Raw genomic sequence first — 22,607 nt, forward strand, 5'->3', positions numbered from 1 at the left:
ATATTGGAGGACAAGGAGGTGCTCTCTAGGGTTAATCTTGGGTAACATTAGACATGCACAGTCCAAGCTATCCGCACCAAGCTGCTTTGACAGTCAGCAGAGAGAAGCAGGGATTTTGAGGATGTGATGCATCTCTCCCTGCGGAAGATGATGAAAACAGGTCAGATGATTCATGCTCCATGAACGCCTGTTTCTCTCCATTGCCTGTGAAGGCAGCTGATGAGATGAGCGCAGCTGAATCCTACCCTCTAACACTATCTCTTCCCTCCTCCAGCCAGCAGAGATCCAAGTCTGAGATGTTGTCCCGTAAGAGTTTCTCTGTGGGAGTGCCGGCTGTCTCCATGGACGAGCTGGCAGCCTTTGCAGAGTCCTACAGCCAGAGGATGCGGCGAGCAGACAGCCAGGAAACACGGCGCTTCGAGCGCTCGGAGTCGCATGGCGGCCGCAGCGGAGGGATGCCCCACCAGGATGGCTCCGTTGAAGAGTACTACACCAAGCGCAACAGAGGGAACCGGGAGCTGCTGACAGACTCGGATCAGGGCTGGTCATACAGCCCACCCCGGAGACGGGCCCATGAGGAGAAGCACCTGCCCAGGCTGGTGAGCCGGACGCCTGGAGGGAGCCAGAAATATGATCACTCCTACCTCAGCAGTGTGTTGGAGAGGAAATCTCGGAGCCACGATGAGAGCGGTGACCATAGTGAAACTCCCTCGAAGCTGAGCTCGCAGCCCAGCCAGAGAGGAGGGGGAACATACTATGCCTGGTCACCACCCTCTACCTACAAAGCTGAGAAATCGCAGCAGCAGCCACAGCAGCCGCCATCATCGCCTGAGCAGGAGGATGAGGAGGACACCCTGCCCCCATACAGTGAGAGGGAGCTGAGCCGAGGCCCTTCGTATAGGGCCAGGGAGCAGGCCTACCTCAACGCCTCTGACAAGAAGAGGAAGAAGGACCCCAAGAAAACAGTGAGGCCGTGTCTGGTGCTCATGATCCAAATAGGCTGAGCAGGGAGCCACCAGGCAGGAGTTTATGGGCAAGGGGTTCTGTAGTCTGAGTGTGGGGAATCCCAGTTGAGGGGCGTCACTGTGGGAAGCGGGCTGTCACTGGGGGTGTAGGAGCCCTACACAGGACTTCATGATGGAGGGGAGAGCCAGACTGCCTGGGTATGGGGAGCTAAGGGATGTTTTTGGCATCTAAGGCCTGGTGATCCAAGGAAGTTGGAGTTCATCTAGTGTTCAGGAGAATCATGGTAAGGAAGGGGACTTACCTGGGGTTTACAGAAATCACAGGGCATTGCTTTGGCCTTGATCCTTATTAAGGAAGAGTTGAGAGCCTCTGTTGTTTTGGACTGGGACAGGGCTAATAGCAAGGCATGGTGTAAGAGACCTCATCTTTCTGAAAGGGGTGAGATGGCAGACTCCTGTGGGTGCATACCCATGGACACACGTAGGGGCCATGCTTGCAGAAGGTGTTCCTTGCTCAGGATACCAGCAGGATATCTTGCCATAGCCCATGCTAGTGAGGACTGATGAGTTCGTGGGTTTTGGGGAAGGGGAGCTGCCCAAAGTTTGCTCCATGAGTGAGACCTTGTGGCCAGAGCAGCTTGGCTGTTAGGCCTCAGCTTAAGTGACGTGTGAGAGAGGAAAGGGGTGTGAGAGGACAAAGCTGTTGCTCTTTTGTTGTGTCTCTGTCAAAGCTACGTCTGTCTCTTTGTGTTCCATGGGTGCTTTCCTGCTGACTTTAATCTTCTGTTTTTCCTCTCAGAACGATTTCCCAACAAGGATGTCCCTTGTGGTTTGAAGTTGTTGTGGACATGTCATGTTGATGGGCTGGATACTATGAGGTGACTGCAATGGAAAAGAGAGAGAGCAGCAAGCAAGACAAGCCTCCCGTGAACCTGTGCAGCCATTGGCCATGGACTCTGTTTCTATTGTTTGTCTCATCAGGGGAGTAGAGGCTTTCACAAGAGACAGACTCCGATGAACAGTACTCGGTCTCAGAGGCTCTGTGAGTCTGCCAGGGATACGAGGCCAGGGCTGTCTTTGGCACCGTGTTTTCCAGTGCGCTCCATTTTGTGCTGGAAGGCAGCCACATCCCCACTGTCCCTGCAGCCCTGAACTACAAGTGAGGCTGCCCGTGTGCCTCTTGCCCTGTCCTGTGTGCAGAGAGAAGCCTTTGCGCTTAGCTCTTGCTCTCTCTGTCTCCTCAGTTCTCTGTTTGGATCAAAGTTGTCTCCATATTTGCAGTTGGAGCCTTTTCTGTATCATCCCTATGCCGGGAGGAAGCTTTGTTCTTACAGCTGCAGGCCGCCTCCAGCTTGTCTATATCGTGAAAGAAAATGTACATCCTTCCAGACACCATAGAAAAGGACTGGTGAGATGTTACTTTGGCAAGGGCTGAACAGATAGAGAGACAATTATGGGCTGGTTAGTTCAATATATTTAGTTCTGTTCATTGTGTGATGAAAGTTACAGGTGAGATTGATGTATTATTTTGAAAGTGGATCAAAGTAGCTTTTATTGTGAGAGCATGATGTGTTTTCCCCCCCACCCCCAACTTTGTTTTGTTTTGATACTGTTACATTTCTTTGCAGTCAAGCTATGACCTGTAAAGCTTCAAGCTAGAGTATCTACTCCACCATACCATAAGTAGTGCTCCAGCCTTGCTGGCATTCTGCTTCCAGCACCACCAGACATCTCTGCATAGCAAGCTTTTGTTTTAAAGGGCCTTTTTGTTTTAGAGAAGCTAAAAGGAGAAAGTCTCAGAGGGCAGCTGTCTCCATTCTGTCCTACCAGTATTACTCTTTTCTGGTCATTGTTCCCAGACACTGAAAAGAGTAGTAACACCAATGAAAAAAGAACTAACACTGTGGATGAACACAAGCTTTAAAAGTCACCTTTTTCACTTACAGCCATTTCATTTACCTCAGTTGTGACTGAGATGTTAGTGGCTGTTGTCTCAGGAACAGCTTAATTTCAAAGTGAAGTACTTCAAACTGGAAGCCTGAAGTTCTGATTTACATTCTGTATACTGCAGCCATTTCATTAATTTTTAGCTGCTGACACCGTAACGTGAAGGAAGATGATGGGAATATTTTAAGGTCCAGTATCTTGATCCCTGTTATAGCTAGAAACAACTTAGTGCCCTACTGTGTTACAGACATTGTCAGCCTACGAAATGCCATTTCTGTTCTTACTGTGGAAATCTGGCGAGCTGTCTGGCCTCAGGTGCTCATTCTGGCAACACTGGTTTGAACACAAGATTTACTAACATCACCGCAATTCTCTATTAATTCCTGTATTACTCTGTTGCCAGATCAGTTCACCAGGGACAGTCAAGGGAAAGGAAGACTAATCTTCATAGAGTTGATGACAGTGCAGTCTTCGTGATGAAAAACTGGCTCGCTTGTCCTGTGCTCCTCTTTACATCCAGTTACAGTGATGTAATTGTGCATCCAATTACAGTGATGACTGTAATTTTGGAAATCCTAGTCCTGGGACTTGCAGGCCACAGGACTAGAAGTCCTCTCTAAATATAGATAGCTGCTGTATGGTCTCCCCAGAGCTGCCTTCTCTCCAGGCTGAACAAGCCCAACTCTCTCAACAAACCCAACTCCTGTCTCCATAGGAGAGGTGCTCCAGCCCTCTGATTGATTTGTGTCCTCTGACCTGCTCAGGCATGTCCATGTCTGCCTTATGTTGAGGACACCAGAACTGCACACAGTACTGCAGGTGGGGTCTCACAAGAGCAGAGTAGAAGGGGCAATTCACCTCCCTCTGCCTGGTGGTCACAGTCCTTTTGATGCAGCCCAGGACATGGTTGACTTTCTGGGCTGCAAGTGCATATTCATAGAATCATAGAATAGTTAGGGATGGAAAGGACCTTAAGATCATCAAGTTCCAAATCCCCTGCCATGGGCAGAGACACCTCACACTAAACCATATCACCCAAGGCCTCATCCAACCTGGTCTTGAAAACTGCCAGGGATGGAGCATTCACAACCTCGCTGGGCAACCTATTCCAGTGCCTCACCACCCTAACAGGAAAGAATTTCCTTCTTATATCCAATCTAAACTATATTGCTGGTTCATGTCCAATTTTCATCCACTGGTACCCACAAGTCCTTCTCCATAGTGCTCCTCTCAATCCCTTCATCCCCCAGACTGCATTGATATAGGGGGTTGCCCTGACTGAGTTGCAGGCTATTGCACTTGTCTTTGTTGAACCTCATGAGGTTCACATGGGCTCATTCCTCAAGGCTGTCAGGCTTCCTCTGAATGGTATCCCTTCCCTGCAGTGAATCAGCTGCACTGCTCAGTGGGGTGTCACTTGTAGACTTGCTGAGGGTGCACTTGGCTCCACTGTCAGTCATTAACAGAGACTGAACAGTACCGGTCTTAATACAGGTCACCCTTGAGGGACCTTGCTGTTGACTGCAACTCTCAGGGTGTAGCCATTCAGCCAATTCCTAATCCATCAAATAATCCATTCATCAAACCCATCTTTCTCCAGTTTACAGACAAGGATATTGTATGGGACTGTGCCAGAAGTCAAGCTAGATGACATCAGTTGTTCTTTCCTTATCCACCATTGCAGTCACTCCATTGTAGAAGGCCTCCAGATAGTCGGGCACTATTTGTCCTTTGTGAAGGACTGTCTCTGATTGCCTCCCTGCCACCCACATGCCTTGACATAGCTTCCAGGAGGATCTGTTCTATGATTGTACTGGACGTAGAGGTGAAGCTGATCAGTCTGTAGATTCCAGGGTCCTCCTTTCTGTCCTTTTTAAAAATGGGTGTGAAGTTTTTCCTTTTTCCAGGCACTGTGGGCCTGACCGCCTGGGAATGGCTTAGCAGCTACATTTGCCAGTACATGCCAGATATATCTATTTGTATTTTGTCTGGAGAGACTAAATTTTAAGTATTTCATCTTTTCTCATCTTTGATACATGTTCCTAGGAGAATGTCAGCACAGTTAAAAAGAAGTGGTTGCCATCTGAGGTCTCCATGGCCTTGAGAAGCCTACAGGGCTACACTACACACTATATTATATTAAATTAAACACTTCATCCCAGACATATGATGATACTAGCAGCAAGAAATAATTGTGTTTTTTTTAGTCTGAAAACCTTGGGAACCCTATGCCATGAATTTCAAAGGAGCTTAGCGTGCTATCTTTTCCATCAGACATCCAGCAGACCCAGGAGACATTTTACACAGAAATTTGAAAGTGCATCTGCAACAATGACTCTGTCAGTCAGGGGCCAGAATGGTGATGTAGCAGTCTCTAAATACCTGTGTCTTTTAAATCACACTGAAATCCAGAGCGTCACAATCTCCTCATGTCAGTTATGTCTGTCCCTTATCTCAGTCACTGTAGTTTATTTGATCAAGCCCTCAGGAATGAGTTGTGTGTATTAAAAATACAAGCTTTCTCAGTTTTTTGAATCAGTTTTATTTGCTCAGTGCTGGTACTTTAGGACATTGTGTACACTATGCTTTAGAAGTGGCCATTTATGTATTTAGCTTATAAATAAGTTGTTGGCAAGCTAATTCTCCTCAGAAAACTATTTTAGTTGTAGAACCAAGTGTTCATAAGAATTTTCTGCCATTTCCTTTAAATCCAAGTACATGGAAAAGTATTGAAGATTTTGTGATGAGTTTTACTAGGTGGTAAAAATTTCAGCCTCAGAAAAAAAACGAGGTCTTAATTCCCTGAAGTCAGATGTGGGCAGCACCTATTAGTTGGCTGCACCTTGCTCTAACATCACGGATTTCTTATCTCTGCAAATCTGAAGGACTTTTCAGTTACTGATAGTGTCTCCTCAGGCCATCTATTTTTCTCATTAGAAGTGCATCTGCAGCAGCACTGAATGGACCAAATAAAAAAGCTGAGGCAGAGCGGGGCTTCCACCTCTATACCTATGCAACCCTAATGAGCTGTGTGACTTGCAGCAGAGGGGAGCCAGAGGGCCAGAGGCTGACAGAGAGCCTGAGAAGAGCCTCTTGTTTCAGACAAGAAGTGATGGTTTGTGCCTATGCCATACGGTTCAGAACATCTGCAATAGTGCTGGCCCTGGAAGATAATGAGCCTGGTTATTATGGGGACTCAAATGATAAATTTTCCAGTGATAAATTTTTATTGCTGGCCTAAAATCAAACCCCTTTTTATACAGGATATGGGTGCCTGGGTCATGTCAAGGACATAAATGGTTTTGTGGCCTTAAAATGAAGCATCGCAACAGTGACTTGCTACTAAGACAACTGAGATGATGAGTGAATCCCGTAAAGAAGAAAAAAAAAGAGCCCTTAGAGCAACAGCAGGATGAAGCATCAGCCTGAAGTTTGGCTGTGCTGTCAAAAGCAGGATCTGGCCTACTGAAAAAGTTTTGACATAACAGAATGGGAAGATAAATACCGATAGTAATGACTCCCCAGCAATCCCATTATTCCTTTGAAGTACATTGTAAAAATTCCAGTGTGTGGCTTCAGTGGAAAATTGACAAAACTATGAATCCTTCAAAATGTTGAGAAACTGCAGCATCTATTATCTGAGACAGCCAGCCAGAATTATTCAGGCCCTTGTGCTGGCATACAAATGTCATAGATGACTGAAACTGTAAGCGTCCCAGCCTTCGTTAGAACAATTAGGTCAGTGAGGGCCACCTCCCCTTCCCCCCTGGCAGCAGTGGGCGCCAAAATTCCCTGGGCTCCTGCCTTGATGTCTGGATCTCCCATTGTAGCTCATTGAATTGGGGTTTTCAGTCTGGATTGTGACTTTGGGTGCCCGTTGCCCATGGATCAGCAGTTGCACACCCATTTCCTGACCTTTTACAACCACCCCCTTCTAAATGGGCAATACCAGTTCACCTGTAACGTAAGATAAATGGTTTTGCAATCACCAAAGAGGTTTTCATATGCTGATCCTCACTAGAGCTACCTAAAACTGGCCAGAGAAACTTGTGGGAGGGAGTAGCAAAGAAAGTATCAAGCCTTGTAACTGGCCTTTGCAGGGAGGAGAGAAGGGCCATTCTTGGAGCATTTTTCTTCAGGGGATTTCAGTATGGGTAACCACACATGATACCACCACTGGGCTGTGACCAGCTTCCTCTGCCAACAGAGTGATCTGGTGCTGCACAGAAGAGCTCTGTTTGGTCAAGTTGCCAGTTTTCTCCTACAGTTCCAGGTTATCTTGAGCAAAATAACTGCCTACTCTCCACATGGTTGAAAAGGACTCCTGTCTCTTTTGCACCAAGGTCCCTCCCAAAGCTGCTTCCCTGACTGAAGAGAGAGGCAGGACAGCCTCCAGCCTTTGTGTCTGTACAAATACAGAACCCTGAGATGGAGCCATCAAGTAACATTTTGGAAGCCAGACCTTGCCACAGCCTGTTACAGGTAGATAAACACAACACCACAGTGTTTATCATGCTCTGGCTATTCTGAAAATTGCTTTAATGTCATGGAGATTGTTTTGCTGAGAAACTGCTTGGAGCTATGTTTCTTCAGGGAGCTTTCACACAAAGATGTGGGTGAGGATTTGTTCTGTGTTGCTAGGTACAGGGTTTGGGACACATGGAGAAGCTAAAGGGGCTTTAGCTCACTTCTTGAATGGGTTGAGGGGCAAAGAAACCTTTCAATAAGCTGTGTACTGCAGATGTGACCATGTGACACTCCGGAAAACTCTGTGATACAGCATCTCCATTGTGTTGTACTGGCCATTCCTGCTTTGTACAGCAGCTGTGACATTGGAACCACCTTCATTGTCACTTGGGGCTCCTAAAGTCCCTTTCCCATTGCCTGCAAGATCAGAAGAGAGATCCATTACATAAGGTGACAAAGCTATCATTTTGATATGATCTTAAGAATGCCAGCTGGATTACCAGCATTAGAAAAGTAAAAATCTTAAGAATAAAGTTAGCTAATACTAAAGGAACGCATCTGCCATGATTCCCATATGAATTCTCTTGTGACCTTTATAGTTGCTTTTTGACATCCACACCTGCCTGCATAGAGGCCTTTGACAGGAAAGACTTTCCCCTTCCTTTCTGCCTGTCGTTTTTTGTCATGCTTGTAATCCCTCTCCATCCACCTGTTCTCCTTGGCTGTTGCCAATTAACCTTCAGTGTTGCACGCAGGGGTTCTGGGCAATTCAGATGCAGAGTGAGTGGTATTTTGTAAAAAGACATTTTTACCCCCTATAAAAGCAGAAATTAGAGAAAAAATAAAATGACCCCCCTTCTGGATAGTCTCTGAAGCCCAATGGGGGTGTTACTGGAAACATTTTCAAAATTAAAGCTGAACTAATTTCAAAACAATTAAGTATTGTTTTCAAGCCTAGGGCTGCTGCAGTCAGAGCTCTGAAGTGCAAACAACAGGAGCAAATGCATTCAGTTTTCATTCTTGGTGAGAGCAGCAGCAGAGAGAAGCAGCATTTCATGAGTCATAGAAAGAAAGCACATGGAATGCCAGGATGCTATTAGTTACATTTGAGTTTGAAAGTATACACCAAAAGTTGACAAGCTCATTTGAGAAGCATCATTCAGTTCAATGAAATGGCAAGGTTTTAATCTAATGCCTGGTGGTGGCATTATCCACCATCTATCTCTACCACACCTATGCTCACTTCATATAGAAAAAAATACATCTTTTATTCTGCAAAACCTCTACTGCTTTTGAGAACAATGCATCCTCTGTGCCCCAAGCACCAAAATTAATTTGGAGGTGAAAGAAGCTTATCATGCACTCCTGACCCAGGCTGTCTGCAGAGCACCAATGCTGTCCTTGATGGTGCATCCCAACAGGGTCACCTTCAGTTCTGTTTGTACAAGCCACACAGCCCGGAGAGTTGAGCTGGGAGTGTGGTTTCCACTGCTGCTACCTTTTCATAGACCCTGTTTGAAAGCCCTGGCCCAGGGTATAGTCCTGTTGCTGTTTATCAGTGAGCTCTGGGGTTCTTTTTCCTGCTGCTGTTGCTTACCTGCAACAGTCATTTCCACCCGTTATGCAGTGAGTAGTTTTCTTTGCTGTACTTAGTTATTTTAGATTGTCCTTCTCTCCTGTAATGAATTATTTTCAAGGGGGAGGGAGGAGGACATAAAAATACCCTGTATAATGAAAATACAACACTTTTATACCTTTTCGGGACACATCCTCAAACCCTATTACCAGGCATTATACATTTGCCATGCTTGGAGTTTCAAAGTTGTTGTTTTTGAGATGTCACCATGGAGAATAAAAGCAGGAAAACTACTGCCAATCTGCCTTTTTATTACCCTGCAGGCAAATAATTTGTCCACTTTTTGCTAAGAAATGAGTGGTTTTCAACCCTTTTTTGATTAATGTATGATAAACCAAACATTTTCTAGTGGAGCAGCAGACCCCTGCATGAATTTCATACCAAGCTCACAGGGTAACATATTCAAGCATGTTCTGCCCAGCCTCCTTTCATACAACAAACCTCTGTAAGTACTCCATGGAGCCACACTACTTCACAGAAAGGATAAACTGATTTTGAAGACCTAAAAACTTTTTCCTTGTGGATTTTATTGGGAAACAGTCTTTTCCTACAGACATGTTCCTTCCTTTTGGCAGTCTGATCCTTTCATCCTTATGTCTGCTGAGCTCTGGACCAATGTTTTTCGTCTCTCATAAGCAACTTCATTTAGATCCTATCTCCATGTTATAAATAACACGTGGGCTCTCACACTGTTTGCAGACGTAATCTGACAGGCATTTACATGTTTAAACCCGTATTTGCCAGGTGTTATCCAGCCAGGCACAGAAGAGCCACAGGCAGCTCCCCACTCTGTTTCCCAGGACGCATCATGCCTTGGCTCCTCAGCTTCCTCCCTGTGGAAAGGGAAGCAACGCAGGGTCACCTGTTTCCTACAGGAATAGTGGTCAAGCCCCAGCGAGCTCAGCCCTGCTCCGAACTCCTCAGGGATGCATCAGAACTTACTCGAATGTTCTGGCTATGCACTGAACTATTGCCTTAGCTTTATACCCGTAGTAAATATGGATCCAGACACGAACGTTAACGAGAGAAAGCCCACCGTAACTCAAAACGATACCCCCGTGCCCTTAGGTGCTGACGAGAGGATTGGGGAACCTCTGCCAGCTTCCCCACAGGAACGCCCGAGCTCAGCCGGTCCCCACCGCTGAGGGGCTTCAACAGCCCCACCGCAGGTTGTGGCTCTGCGCCCCCTGGCGACCAGCCATGTGCCGCGCGGTGCGCAACGGCCGAATGGAGTGTGTGTAGGATCTGTAACAGCCGGGTCTGAAAATTGTTAATTGTGAACAGCTCAACGTCCAGTGCAAACTGTCAATGGTGTTGGGACCGGTTTTGTTCAACATCTTTGTCGCTGACATGGACAGTGGGATTGAGTGCGCCCTCAGCAAGTTTGACGATGACACCAAGCTGTGTGGTTCGGTTGATACCCTGGAGGGAAGGAATGCCATCCAGAGGGACCTTGATACGCTTGTGAGGTGGGCTGATGCCAACCTCATAAAGTTTAACCATGCCAAGTGCAAGGTCCTACACCTGGGTCGGAGCAATCCCAGGCACAGCTACAGGTTGGGCAGAGAAGAGATTCAGAGCAGCCCTGCGGAGAAGGACTTGGGGCTGTTGGTTAAAGAGAAACTGAACATGAGCCAGCTTCAATGTGTGCTCACAGCCTAGAAAGCCAATCATGTCCTGGGCTGCATCAGAAGAAGCATGACCAGCAGGTTGGAGATGATCCTGCCCCTCTACTCTGCTCTTTAGAGACTGCACCTGCAGTACTGTGTTCAGCTCTGAGGCCCACAACACAAGAGAGATGTGGACCTGCTCAAGTGAGGAAGGCCATGGAGATGGCCAGAGGGCTGGAACACGTCCCTTGTGAAGATAGGTTGAGAGAGCTGGGCTTGTTCAGCCTGAAGAAGAGAAGGCTCTGAGGAGACCTTATCGCAGCCTTTCCAGTACCTAAAGGGGCCTACATGAAATCTGGAGAGGGGCTTTTTACAACAGCATGTAGTGACAGGAGAAGGGGGAATGGCTTTAAACTGAAAGAGGGGAGATTTAGATCAGACATTAGGAAGGAATCCTTCCCTGCGAGGGTGGTGAGGCAGTGGCACAGGTTGCCCAGACAACTGCGGCTGCCCCATCCCCGGCTGTGTTCAAGGCCAGGTTGGATGGGGCTTGGAGCAATCTGGTCTAGTTGAAACTAGGTTATATTCAAGGTCCCTTCCAACCCAAACTGTTCTGTGATTTTATGCTTAATCCTTTTCTTCCCATGTGTGATGGCACTCAGTGTCTCTTTCGGCCTCTTCATTCCTTCTCCTTCCCACAACTCCCTCCACAGTGAAGAAATCTCCAAACGTACAAGAAGAAGGAAGGGTGCCCATAACTTGAAGTCAAATGGGTGTGGGAAGACATGACATCAGAAATACTGGGTGGACACACAGCTCTCTGGGAAGTCGCTTCTGGTTGGGGAAATGTTTATGCTAGCAAGGTAGAAGCCGCAGGTGCCCCTCAGCTCCCACAATAATTTTTGGTTGCCTCTCGTTACAGGTAAGGCTATTCTGTGTCCAGACCAGTTGGCCCAAAGCTCTTGGCTATAGATACAGGTCTGTAATTTCTGAATTAGAGAAAGGAGGCTGAAAAAAATTGCCTGAAGTGGCACAGGACCACTTATTGCAGGAGGTGTAGTGCTTTCAGTTAGTCCTCACTGTGGATAGAAATCCTTTCTGGTTATACTTCAAGTATGTTTGCATCAGGCCCTTTAGAATTGGTGATTTTTGTGTCCCGGATATCACATTTTCTCTTTGAGAAGCAGATTAGTCAGCACACTTGTCTCTGAATAGGTACTCCAGGGTGGTGGGAGTTTCAGCTCAAACTGGATGCATTTTACACTCAATAGCCTGCTAAATTATTAATTTATTTAAAGTTCTCTGCTTCCTGGCAAAGCCAGAATGCATCCTTCTACAGGCCTCAGTCCTGCTCACCCTGGAACTGCAAGTTTTGGCAGGGACTTTAACATACTGTAAGGTGCAGATCAGTTAAAACTTTAGCATAGTAAGCTGAAAGCTTTCTCTCTTATAGATACACTGCCGTGTTCTATGTGAGGACTACTGCATCTATGTGTCATCATAAATTTATGTACAGTCACAGAAAAGACACTTGTCCGTACAGGTAGACCTCCAACTGGAGGATGTGGATTTAAAGCAAGTCAGCCAAAGGAGAACTGCCCCGAGTCTGACGACACTGTGGGATTGCACTCTGTTGGGAAGGGCATAGCCCAGCGCAGCTTGGAGCTGCTGGCTGTGGGGAGCAGCATTCTTCCCAGTGTTACCAATAAGGAGAACTGGAACCCCTCTCTCATCTTCAGGTCAGTAAGATTCTGCAAGAAGGGTGAGGTTGCTAAAATGGAGGCTACCTTAGGTATGTAAGCTCTTCCTGCATCTCTTTTTCAAGTTTTTGGCAATCTTAGACTTGAAAGGGTAAGCCAGCACAGTAAAAGTTTGAGGCATACCTGCCTAAAATGCAGGTCCTACAAATAGTTATGCATGGACTTAGCTGCTATCACAAAACGTGTGCAGAGAAGATATGCAGGCCTGGTACCTGGAACATTTTTCTTCAGAACTCGAAGCCCCAGCACCTTCAGCTAAAACTATCAGCATAGACAAATGGTCAGGACTTCTGAGAAAGTAAAAGTATTCAAATAAAAAAGTCACTGCACGCTCACATCCCGGTGCAGTCCAGCAGCCAGAACCCACTGACACACTTTGGAACCTTTATCTCTGGTGAACTGAGTTGCTGAGACCAGGAGAGCACCTGGTCCCGCACAACAAACAGGGCTTTACCTGACAACCAGCAACAGAACTTGTGTGGGTAACAGAATTGGAACCTAAGGTATGTTTCAGGTAGCACCGGGGGAGTGAGATGTTGTTTGTTGTTGGTGGTGTGTTTTGTTGTGTTTTTTGTTTTTTTTTTTTATAATAGAAATATATATTTATATATAGTAATTTTCATCTTCACTTGTCAGGAGAGATCTGAGGCTTCCTTCTTTTCACCAGTCTGGTGCCTGAGTGGAAAATTTCACTGCCCAGTTTCAGTGATATGCAACTTAGGCTGGTTCTTATGAACAGCTGTAGAAGGCAAGTTACTGCCACAAGGCTCAATAATCAGGTCTCCACAATCAGGAGGTCTCCATGGACAGCCTGTCATCCTGATGAGACATGCTTCTTAATTAAGCAAATATGCTGCATTGTAGCTGAAACAATTCCTAACTGCCCCAACTTTCATCATCAGATCACTGAGTCTGGAGTTATAGAGTCCCCAAAAACAAGGGGTTTTGAAGGATTTCAAATAATTCCAAGTCTAAAAGTTCAATGCTCAAGCATGTGCAGCATGCATTTCAAAATGTGTTTGAAGAGTAGTAGCTGAGTTTTGTACTACTGCAAAGACCTCTGAAAGGAAGAGAATGGGTAGTGCCCCAGTATTTCTGGAAAGATCCACCCACTTCTGGATATGGCACACCTTTACTTGCAGACTATTGCAAATCTATTCAGAAGCAGCCCAATCTTAACTGATGTCCTGTTTGAGTACTTCAATGACACCGATTCATGGGAAAACCAGAAAGAAGCCATGGTCAAAATATTGGGCAAACTGTTTAAGCTAATGAGGGAGGACACTGTTTTTTGCGAAGCAGCTGGTAGTGACAGCCTGGAGGAGAAAAGGATAACAGCTGCCTGGAGAGAAGAACTAAATTCATGCACAGGAGCAAAGTGAAGGGCGACACGCTGGTGTGCTTCAGCATGTGAAATGTCAAGACAGAAATGGTGTATGAATATTGCCCATCTCACTCAGCTGACTGGTACCCTTAGGTTATGCCTACACTAGTGCATAATATAAGCCCCAGGGATTTAACCTGGGTGCTCAGTCCCTGATCATCTGCTCTGCAAAACATATTAGCATATTATATCCTATAGTAAAATCATTTGCAACAGCCCACATTCAGTAAGTCTGATTGCTCCTGAAGGATGACCAGTTGCACAATGCTGGTCACCAGGACCTGCAAGAACTATGTGTCTACTGGGCTGCTTGTGAGGCTGTGGCCTAGATTGGATGAATGCAGCTTAAAATGAACTCTCCAAAGCCTGCCATTTAAAAAAAGTAGACCATCTTACAGATCTGACCTAGAGCACAGCTGTGTCAACAGTTACTTAGCACAGTTGTATTAATTCAGGCTCTAGGGGAGAAGGTGGGAGTAGAGTGAGAGCAAATGACAAACCAGATCTACTGCCAATGGAGCATGAAGCTGTGCCCTCTGTGACAGCAGCTGGTGGCTAAGGGACATATGGATGTATCCACATTACTCAGCCAGTCATTCCAGTCACATTCCTTCTGTTCACAGCTTGCTTGAAGGAATCTTGTGCTCTTTGAGCTGGTGGTCTCTTTGACCTTAGTGATATCCCCCATCTGGGAGCTCACCTCCATGTGAAAGCTCATTGTTAGCATTAGGCCTATCGGGGATGCCAAAAACAAGAACTCTACAACAGATTTGATCACTTCATTTTCTTGCCTAAAGCATACTATAATTTCTTCTGTTTGGCTCTGTGGGTGGAACAGGCATTTCAGCGTACACTGCCACGTTCATTACACTGAGTTCTTCCATGCTAGATATGTTAACATCTTTGTTATTACTGCCAGCCCTCTCCTCCCCCACACCAACCGGTTGCCTGAGAGGATTTCTTTAAAGGACAGACTCCCAGTAGTAGTATTCTCCAAGTGAAGATCTCTTCAGAGGTCAGTTCCTTCTGCTTTCTCAGAATCCTGCCTTTCCTAGATTTCTTAGAAAGTCATTATTTGAAAATGTCGAAACCACTAGCAAAAATATCACCTGAATTCTAGAAATCAGTGTCATAATTACCTCCTCATAATCAGTAACAACACAAAACCATGGCATTTGAGTTAAAAAGTTCTATGCAAGAAAAAATGTTTAACATTTAATATAAAATCAAAGTTTGACGTAGCTTATTTTTCAAATGTCATCCTTCTTCTGCTCATCAACTGACAATTAGACCACCACAATCAAAAAAGTAATCCTAAATACTTTTAGGAGCCTTATAAAAAACATTCATAAACTGCCACCCACAAAAGTACCTAAACAAGAATCTGAGAGAAATACCCATAAGGATGTTAATTTACTTAATTAATACTGAGGAGTAAGCTGTCATTTGTGCAACTGTCAATGTAACAACTATACAACCCAGCAAAAATACTGCTCCATAGATGACATCCCAAGAAAGCACATGTATGCTGAGGCACGCAGCAGTCTTGTGGGACTTTAAAATAAATAGGTACTAATGTCACCCAAACCCAAGACCACTGACAAGTGAGAAATGCGGATTCTAAAGGGAGTGATCATCCCAGGCTGTGGCCTTACCATGTGGTAAAACCCAGGCAGCTTGTACAGCAAACAGGTACAGATTTTAGCTCTTTTTTACTGGGATAAAAACCATTCCCTGCTAGAAATAACAGAGAAAGACACCGGTCCTATGTTCTCTTCTCTGGCCTTGAATATACCGTACCATATAAGCACCTTTCCTCTCCCTATCCCCAAGAGAGGGGCTCAGAACAACCTCTGCATCACAGTGAACATAGCTTGTTTTGCAGCAGCCTCCCTCTGCTGAAGTGCCTGGACAGTGCTCAGAGCTACCCAGAACACAAGGGGACAAGGCTCTGACGGCTCCCTTCCACAAAACTCATGTCCCATATGAAGTGTCCAGGGAGCAGCTGTGCATCTTCCCAACACCAGGTAGCTGCCTGTGGTCCACAAAGCCTTCTCCACTCCACCAGCTAGTCCGTGTGGTGCTTCTGGTGGCGCACCAGCTGGGGCTGGAAACGAAAGCTCTCCCCACACTGGGTGCAGTGGTATGGCTGCTTCCCAGTGTGGATACGGGTATGCTTGATGAGGTTGGAGTTGCCACTGAAGCCCCGGCCACACTGGCTGCATTTGTAAGGCTTCTCACCAGTGTGGGTACGAGTGTGGTTAATGAGGTCAGAGCTCTGCCCAAAATGTTTGCCACACTGCCCACAGGCGTAAGGCCGAATGCCATCATGGGTTCGCTGGTGCTGAAGGAGATGGGAGTGTTGGCTGAAGCTTTTCCCACAGGCTGGGCACTTGTAGGGCCGCTCACCTGTGTGCATGCGCTGGTGCTTGATGCAGGTGGAGCTGTCACTGAAGATCTTGCCACACTCGCTGCACATGTAAGGCTTGAGCCCGGTGTGGATGCGCTGGTGCTTAAGGAGGTTAGAGCTCTGGCTGAAGCTCTTCCCACACTCAGCACAGGTGTAGGGTTTCTGGCCCGTGTGGACCCGCTGGTGCTGGATGAGATGGGAGCTCTGGCTGAAGCCCTTGCCACACTCCCTGCACAGGAAGGGGCGCTCCCCAGTGTGCATTCGCTGGTGCTGGATGAGATGGATGCTCCGACTGAAGCCCTTGCCGCACTCAGAGCGGACGGTGGGTAGCCCTGCACAAGGAGTGCCCTGTGAGGCTGCTGATGTCCTTCTGTCCCATTTTTTTACCAGGCTGATATTAGAAGAAGGCAGCTTAGTCACCCCTTCTTCCTCACAGTCACCTTGCTGAGCTCCTGCGGAATCATGCCGACTTCCATGGCTGTTTCCCAACTGTTCCTCTCCTCCCCTGGATCCCACTGCCAACACATCCTGCAGATCTGTGCTTGCAAGGTGATCTGGAAGGGGACCTAGCTCATCATCTGGAAGAAAAGTATAACTGTAACTGTGATTCTTGGTGGGGAGTGGCACAGCAGAGAACGGGCAAGCTGTTACCCTAGGAAGCCTCATCTGCACTATGTAGGAGGAGCAGTAAAAGGAAGACTGACGTGCCACAAACAGTAGAGCCAAAGGCTATGCTACAGGTGTCTCCTTGCCCCCAAGAAATCTTCACATTTTGTCTTCCTAATACTCCACCTTCCTATACATACTCTTAACAGCAGGCTGTCAAAGGCTGTCTGCCTGCCCTGAGGGGAAAAGAGGTCTTAATATGAGCTGCATGAAATAAAATGGCTGCTGAAGCAATTCAGAAAGCATTTTGCTTGCTCTGTCTTTATAATCTGATCTAACTTATTCCTCACCCATGTGTGTCTCCTCTGAGGCCTCAGGATCTTGTTCTTCTTCGTGGTCCATCTGTGCAGTTACATCAGGCTCAGCAACCAGGAATCCTTACAAAAAGCAAACAAAAGTAATCTTAGTTGAATATTCAGCAAGAGCTTTTCATGTGTCTTAAAATCTACTGCCCCTGCTGATTATGGAGGGCAAGCAGAGTGGTTGCCTGAAAGAATGAAGTCAACTGAGCAACAACATTTATGGACATTCTGTACACTACTGAGGTACCTGGAGTTAGAGGCTTGCCTTAGAGGAGACTCAAGGTTTCCTCTTATCATAAGCATTAGGACATAGACCAGACGTGCTGGACTCAGAATTGGTTGACTGCAATGCTAGATACCAATGTAAGCAATGAGCAAAACCCAGCCAAGCCACACTTACAGTTCTTTAATGACAGCCAAAAGACTCATTACTCTCCTAAGATTATTTTAAATGGAAATTTTTAAATTTCTTTAGTCACCAGAACCTGATTTTCTTACTTGCTATCTCATCTCTTTCTTCTCTTTCAAGACTCTCAGGCTGAGGCAGCAAAACCCAACAAAACATGATGGCAATATGATTTCTTGTCTACTCTAGCTGGATTCTGTTGGTTCCCAGCCTGGCATCCCTACTGAGCTCCAGCAACTGTCATGGTTGCAGCTGTTGGGCAGGGTGCTCTTACAAACACTGTCAGCACCAAAGATGAGAACTTTTCCTTCGGGATTTCCTATTTTAAGGCCAAAGCCAAACAAACAGTAAGCAACAGCAGTTAGTATCAAGAGGACAGGCATTAGCAGTTGCTGCAGGAAAAAAAACAATGCAGAAGAACAGAGAAAACAGTCACTTTATATTAAGAAGCAGGAATCAAAGATGGCAGGGAAAGGATACCATGTGGGTGTATCTAGGACCAGAGGCTGATGGCATCATGGCTAAAGCTGAAATCACTTATGGGAATATTTTCAAAGCATTAAAGACATTGCTTTCCCCCACCCCTTTCAATCTTTATAGGTTCTTACTAGTTTGCATCACTGCAAAAGTACACCCCCTGAACACTGCTTCAAGCTACCAATCTCTCTGGACAACTGATATCTCTGGACAGCTAGTCGAGCTCCAAACAGGATGGACTAACTGGACAGATGGCCACTGGTGCAAACCAACACTGCAGACTGAATGGGTACCTGCTCCTGGACCATTCCATCCTTCACCAACAGCTACTTTACAATAGGTAGCGGGTGATAAGGGATTAGATAGTGCCAGAATCAAGGAGAGAACTCAGATGAAGGGAAGTTTGAGACCTTGGATGCCTACAATTACAAAACCACCACTCTTGAAGTCTTTTATTCTATGGGGCAAAGCTGGACAGAAAGAAGGGGAGCAAGGAGAAGAAAAACACTGCAATCTTGAACTGCAGAACCATAACGAAAAAAAAATAGTAAATCAGACACACAAAAATGAAGCCTTAGCAAAAGAAGAAAGGCCTTCTTAAAACCTTACTAAAAGTTAACAATCTAAGTAAGTCCCTACTGTAAACATCTGCTGAATGCTGAAGTGGACCACCCCTGCAGATGGATCATTTCCAGCAGTTCCAAGCCAATATATGAAGGGAGGTTGCTTTCTGCAGCCCTACAGCTCTTGGGACTTTGCCACTCTCGAGGCTCCTTGCTGCAACAGTCCGGCACTACAAGCCAGACCAAGCTGTCTTATGTGATATATACCAAGACAGCCCCACTCCAAAGCTGGAGGAGTCAAAAGCATGTCCACACACAGACTTTCCCTCCAGGCAGCTGACCTCAAAGAGCAAAGCTTCCCTCCAAAAGCTGTCAGCAAACCTGAACTTCGGGAGCCCAAAGCCCTCAGCATTTCAACATCTAACAAATGCCCAACAGCTGCCATCCAAGGAAATATCTAAGCAAGCAGACAAGGTAGAAAGAATAATTCCTTTGTGATCCTGGAAAGATTTCCTGGCTTGGGTTGCTGCTACGCTCAGGTTTGCTACACCAGCTCAGCAGAAAGCAGATAACCCCAAATACAATTAACAGGCTGGTCTGGAGCAAGGAAGTTTTGTCCTTTCCCATGATCAGACTCATGTCCCTGTGAAAGGAAGGGACAAACCTTATTAACAAGGGGAACGTTCTTCTTTCAGGGATTCCATCCCTTACTAGCAGGAGCATATCCCTGGGCATACTGTGTTACTGCTTGAATGTGGGAACCAAGATGGCAAGAACATCTGTGTATGCGGGTGTGTGGGACTCCTGCAGGCACCGTCCATAGCTTTACTAAAACAGGATCAGAAGGGTATCTGATTTAGGCCTCCAGAAAGAGAACTGCAAATCCCCTGTCCTGTTCCAGCAGCCTTGGCTTTAGTACTGCAATAGTATTATCTAGATTTTGTAGCTGCCTCCTACAATTTATGTTCTTTACCTTGGCTACTTATTTTCTCTTGTGACCACTCAGCTCTACATTCCTCCCATGGCTGTACCAAGCTGTGGAGGTTATGGAACTCATCCTAGTGCAGATCTCCATACTTTCAGCTTCTCATGCTCCTGCAGTGCCCTTGGTGGCTACACACTCTAGGCATCCTCACTCCAGGCATGACAGCAGAAACCTGCAATCCAGAACAGGGTGTTCAGATCTTTCTCTTCCCAGCTATTATCTGGGATAGATAATTCTTGCGGTAAAAAGCAAAAGGTGAAGGTATTATCACAGACAACAGTTACTTATGTAGCTGCGTTTCTTTTGGGTTTGATGAAAGCCCCCTTCCCTGTACCATCAGATGTACTCATAACCTGCAGTGCTTGCCTGTGCCTGCTCAGCCCTGAGTATAGCCAGGGGTGCTGAAGCACAGACAGAGGAGGGCCTCCGTGGGCTGCACTGCTGGGGCACCCCCAACGGTGTGTGGGGAGCAAGTGTGGTGTAGTTTTGGGGGAAGAAGGCAGTGGCAGGGGTGTAAAGCTTCCTGTAATAACCGTAAGAAGCACTGGGTGGAAAATGGGGAGGGACCAGCGTTTGCTCGCGGGCAGGAGGATGGAGAGGGGGAGCTGCATAACATGTAAGGGAAGTGAGCAGACAAGGGTGGCCGCTACATCAGAGCCCACCGAGACAGGGGCTAGCCGGCCCTCCCCTTCTTCGAGCTGCATTTCTGCTTCTCTTTTGAGTATCTCTTTCCTGCACAGGGCCAAAGACAAAGACTCTGACGCTGGCCTCACGCCCGGCTCCCCAGGAGCTGCGCAGCACAGCCCCGCGTGGGCTGGGGCACCCCATCCCAGCTCCCCGGTGCCGCCCCGTCCCCCAGCGCAGCGGGTGTCGGGAGACCCGGCCTGGCCCCGCCGTGCCTACCTGCAGCCACCCGCTCCCGCCAGGCCGTGCGCCAGTAGCGGCTTCCTGCTCCGCGGGCAAAGGGCGCTTCCTGGGTGGGGCGAGCGATGCCGCCGAAGCGCTGCAGCGCCGTCGTGACAGCGTCCATCTCTGGGCGGGGGAGCTGCACTGCTATGGGCCCCTCGTCGGGATGTCGCGCTCGTGCTTGCCCGGGGAAGTGAGACCTGGCAGGAGGAGGCTTTGCCTAGTCACCGGTACAGCCGCTCCGAAGCCTGATACCCAGTAGCTCACAGCAGACTGTTGTCCAGAGGTGGATTCTCGCCCACCGCAGGGTTTTCAAAGAACACAATTGTTCTGTGGTCCCTATTTAGGTTAACTTTGATCAGGTGGCCAGGTTGGAGGGGGTTTTAATCAACGTCGTCTAGTGAAGGTGTTCCTGCCTGTGGCAGGGGTTGGAACTCACTGATCTTTTAAGGTTCCTTCCAACCCAAACCATCCTGTAATTGTTGTATTTACAGTAAAGTTCTTTGACATCACATTGTCAAGGTTAACTTATAGTGCAGAAGAAAAGCAGATGAAGTGGGATGTGTAGGACTTGTCTTTGGTAGGAACGGGGCCCAGAGCAGGTCCATGTGAGGACATCATGCTGTCTGTGCAAGATGGGAGAGGAGATAGGAAGTCACTTTGTTTTGGAATTACTGCCTCATTTAGAGTTTCCCTAGGGGAAAGATATGTACCTGGTGCTTTACAACACGGTGCCTGTTCTTAATTTCTCCATGTAATTCATACCTGGAGGGAAGAAGGTGGATGAGTACATGTGTTTTCATGAAACATGGTAGGAAATGCGGGACCTCAGGTGTGTAAATGAGTTCTTCCCTCACTGTTGTTAAAGAAGTTCTCCCTATGCAGTAGGGGGACCTGGATGTGTACTGTTTTCTCGTCATGGTGACATTTGTGTTTTCCTGCCACCTTACCAGGGGACTGATGGGAGTGGGTTTGAACATGGAGAAGCCGTGTGGTTACAGACGCAGGGAGGAGACAGCAGATAATGCTGCACAAGGCCACAGATCCCAAGCAGCTTTTCAGCTTGGCCCCTGTGTCCCAACTGATAGATGTACTGCCTTTTTGGGTGGTGTTTTTTCACACCACCACTTACTCCAAGGTGATAATATAAGTTACACAGCCTTTCTAGGAGATAAAACACCCAAACATAGTATGTACTTAGCAGTGGTACAAAACAGGCTGGCTGTGAGATGAGGACCCAGTGAGGGCACAGAAAGGAGTGGGTTTCCAGGAATCTGGAAATCTTTCCTACTAAAAAAGTGGAAAAATACTCTCAGAGCCACCTGATTCCACTTAAAGCCATTGTTAGCAAGGCACAAGTGATTAGCATTAGTCAGAAACCTTAGTGACTCTCCTAAAGGGAATGGGAATTGTAGTAGGAGAAATGAAAGGGGTTTGGTGTGTGATGCTGAGGCTTTGTTTGTTAAGATTTAAGTATCAACTGGCATTAAAGACTTACTCTGTTGGAGAACTGATGACTGCTAGGGGCTCATTACATTGGCAGTCTGTAATTTCACTGGCTGTGGACAGATGGAGAAATGGTCTTCCACAAAGTAAGATGGGCATGAAGGGGAAGACAGAGCTCCATCAGTTTATGAAACAGTACAACTGAGAGGCATCTTGCTGTGTCCTTGTCATGCCTACAGCAGACAGCATTTTCTTAGAAGTGTGGTGGGTTGAAGATCAGTATGTTCACAACCAAAGAACAAATGTATGCAGAAGACTGAAAGAGGAAAGTAACCCTGGTTGCTGGATCTCCATTCTTGCAGGTTTTGGAAGAGTGGTGAGGCAAAGACGTGGGTGACCTGCTGCAATAGTCATTCTCTGAGGAGGAGGCTGGACTCCAGAAGCCTCTTCCAATCAGCATCTCTGTGGTTGTGTGACCAAGATGTGGGTAATTGCAGTTAACCTGCATGTAATACCCTGCAGAGAATTCAGTAGTTGAAAGCTGCTAAACTGGGAGAAATCTTCAGAAAAGGGTTTGGCTATCTTAAAAATGCACAAAGCAACAAAGTGCACAAAATGGTCATGCGACCCTATTTCAGGAAAAAGGGAAAGAAGCAAAATGTGTCTGGGTTGATAAC

At 46.8% G+C, this 22,607-nt stretch overlaps 2 protein-coding genes and 1 long non-coding RNA gene across 9 annotated transcripts in view; 2 read left to right on the forward strand and 1 right to left on the reverse strand.

The window, feature by feature from the left end:
- The window catches only part of ILDR2 (immunoglobulin like domain containing receptor 2), a 35,850-nt gene extending 33,325 nt beyond the window's left edge, over positions 1 to 2,525 (forward strand). For 5 of the 7 annotated variants that reach the window (XM_062614640.1, XM_062614633.1, XM_062614638.1 and 2 more), the window contains 2 exons: positions 275 to 1,019; positions 1,765 to 2,525. In XM_062614640.1, coding sequence (XP_062470624.1) covers positions 275 to 1,004 — 730 coding nt within the window. In that variant the 3' untranslated portion in view covers positions 1,005 to 1,019; positions 1,765 to 2,525. The remainder of the gene's footprint in view (positions 1 to 274; positions 1,020 to 1,764) is intronic. The other 2 variants (XM_062614635.1, XM_062614634.1) reach the window with 1 other exon arrangement.
- LOC134161619 (uncharacterized) overlaps positions 1 to 9,255 on the forward strand; it is a 226,094-nt gene extending 216,839 nt beyond the window's left edge. The window contains exon 2 of the long non-coding RNA XR_009964056.1: positions 4,556 to 9,255. This is a non-coding gene — a long non-coding RNA (uncharacterized LOC134161619). The remainder of the gene's footprint in view (positions 1 to 4,555) is intronic.
- Positions 9,256 to 14,538: 5,283 nt separating this feature from the next.
- Positions 14,539 to 20,608, reverse strand: LOC134161645 (zinc finger protein OZF-like). Its single transcript, XM_062614687.1, has 3 exons — positions 20,482 to 20,608; positions 17,136 to 17,222; positions 14,539 to 16,757 (listed from the first exon to the last, which is right to left on the reverse strand). The coding sequence occupies exons 1-3, from the start codon at positions 20,606 to 20,608 to the stop codon at positions 15,838 to 15,840; spliced, it is 1,134 nt and encodes a 377-aa protein (XP_062470671.1). The 3' UTR covers positions 14,539 to 15,837.
- Between the last annotated feature and the right edge of the window lie 1,999 nt (positions 20,609 to 22,607).

Source organism: Pezoporus occidentalis, unplaced genomic scaffold (genome assembly GCF_034315485.1).
Source record: "Pezoporus occidentalis ecotype Australia unplaced genomic scaffold, CSIRO_AGI_Poc_V1 ctg177, whole genome shotgun sequence".
NCBI classification, from domain to species: domain Eukaryota; kingdom Metazoa; phylum Chordata; class Aves; order Psittaciformes; family Psittacidae; genus Pezoporus; species Pezoporus occidentalis.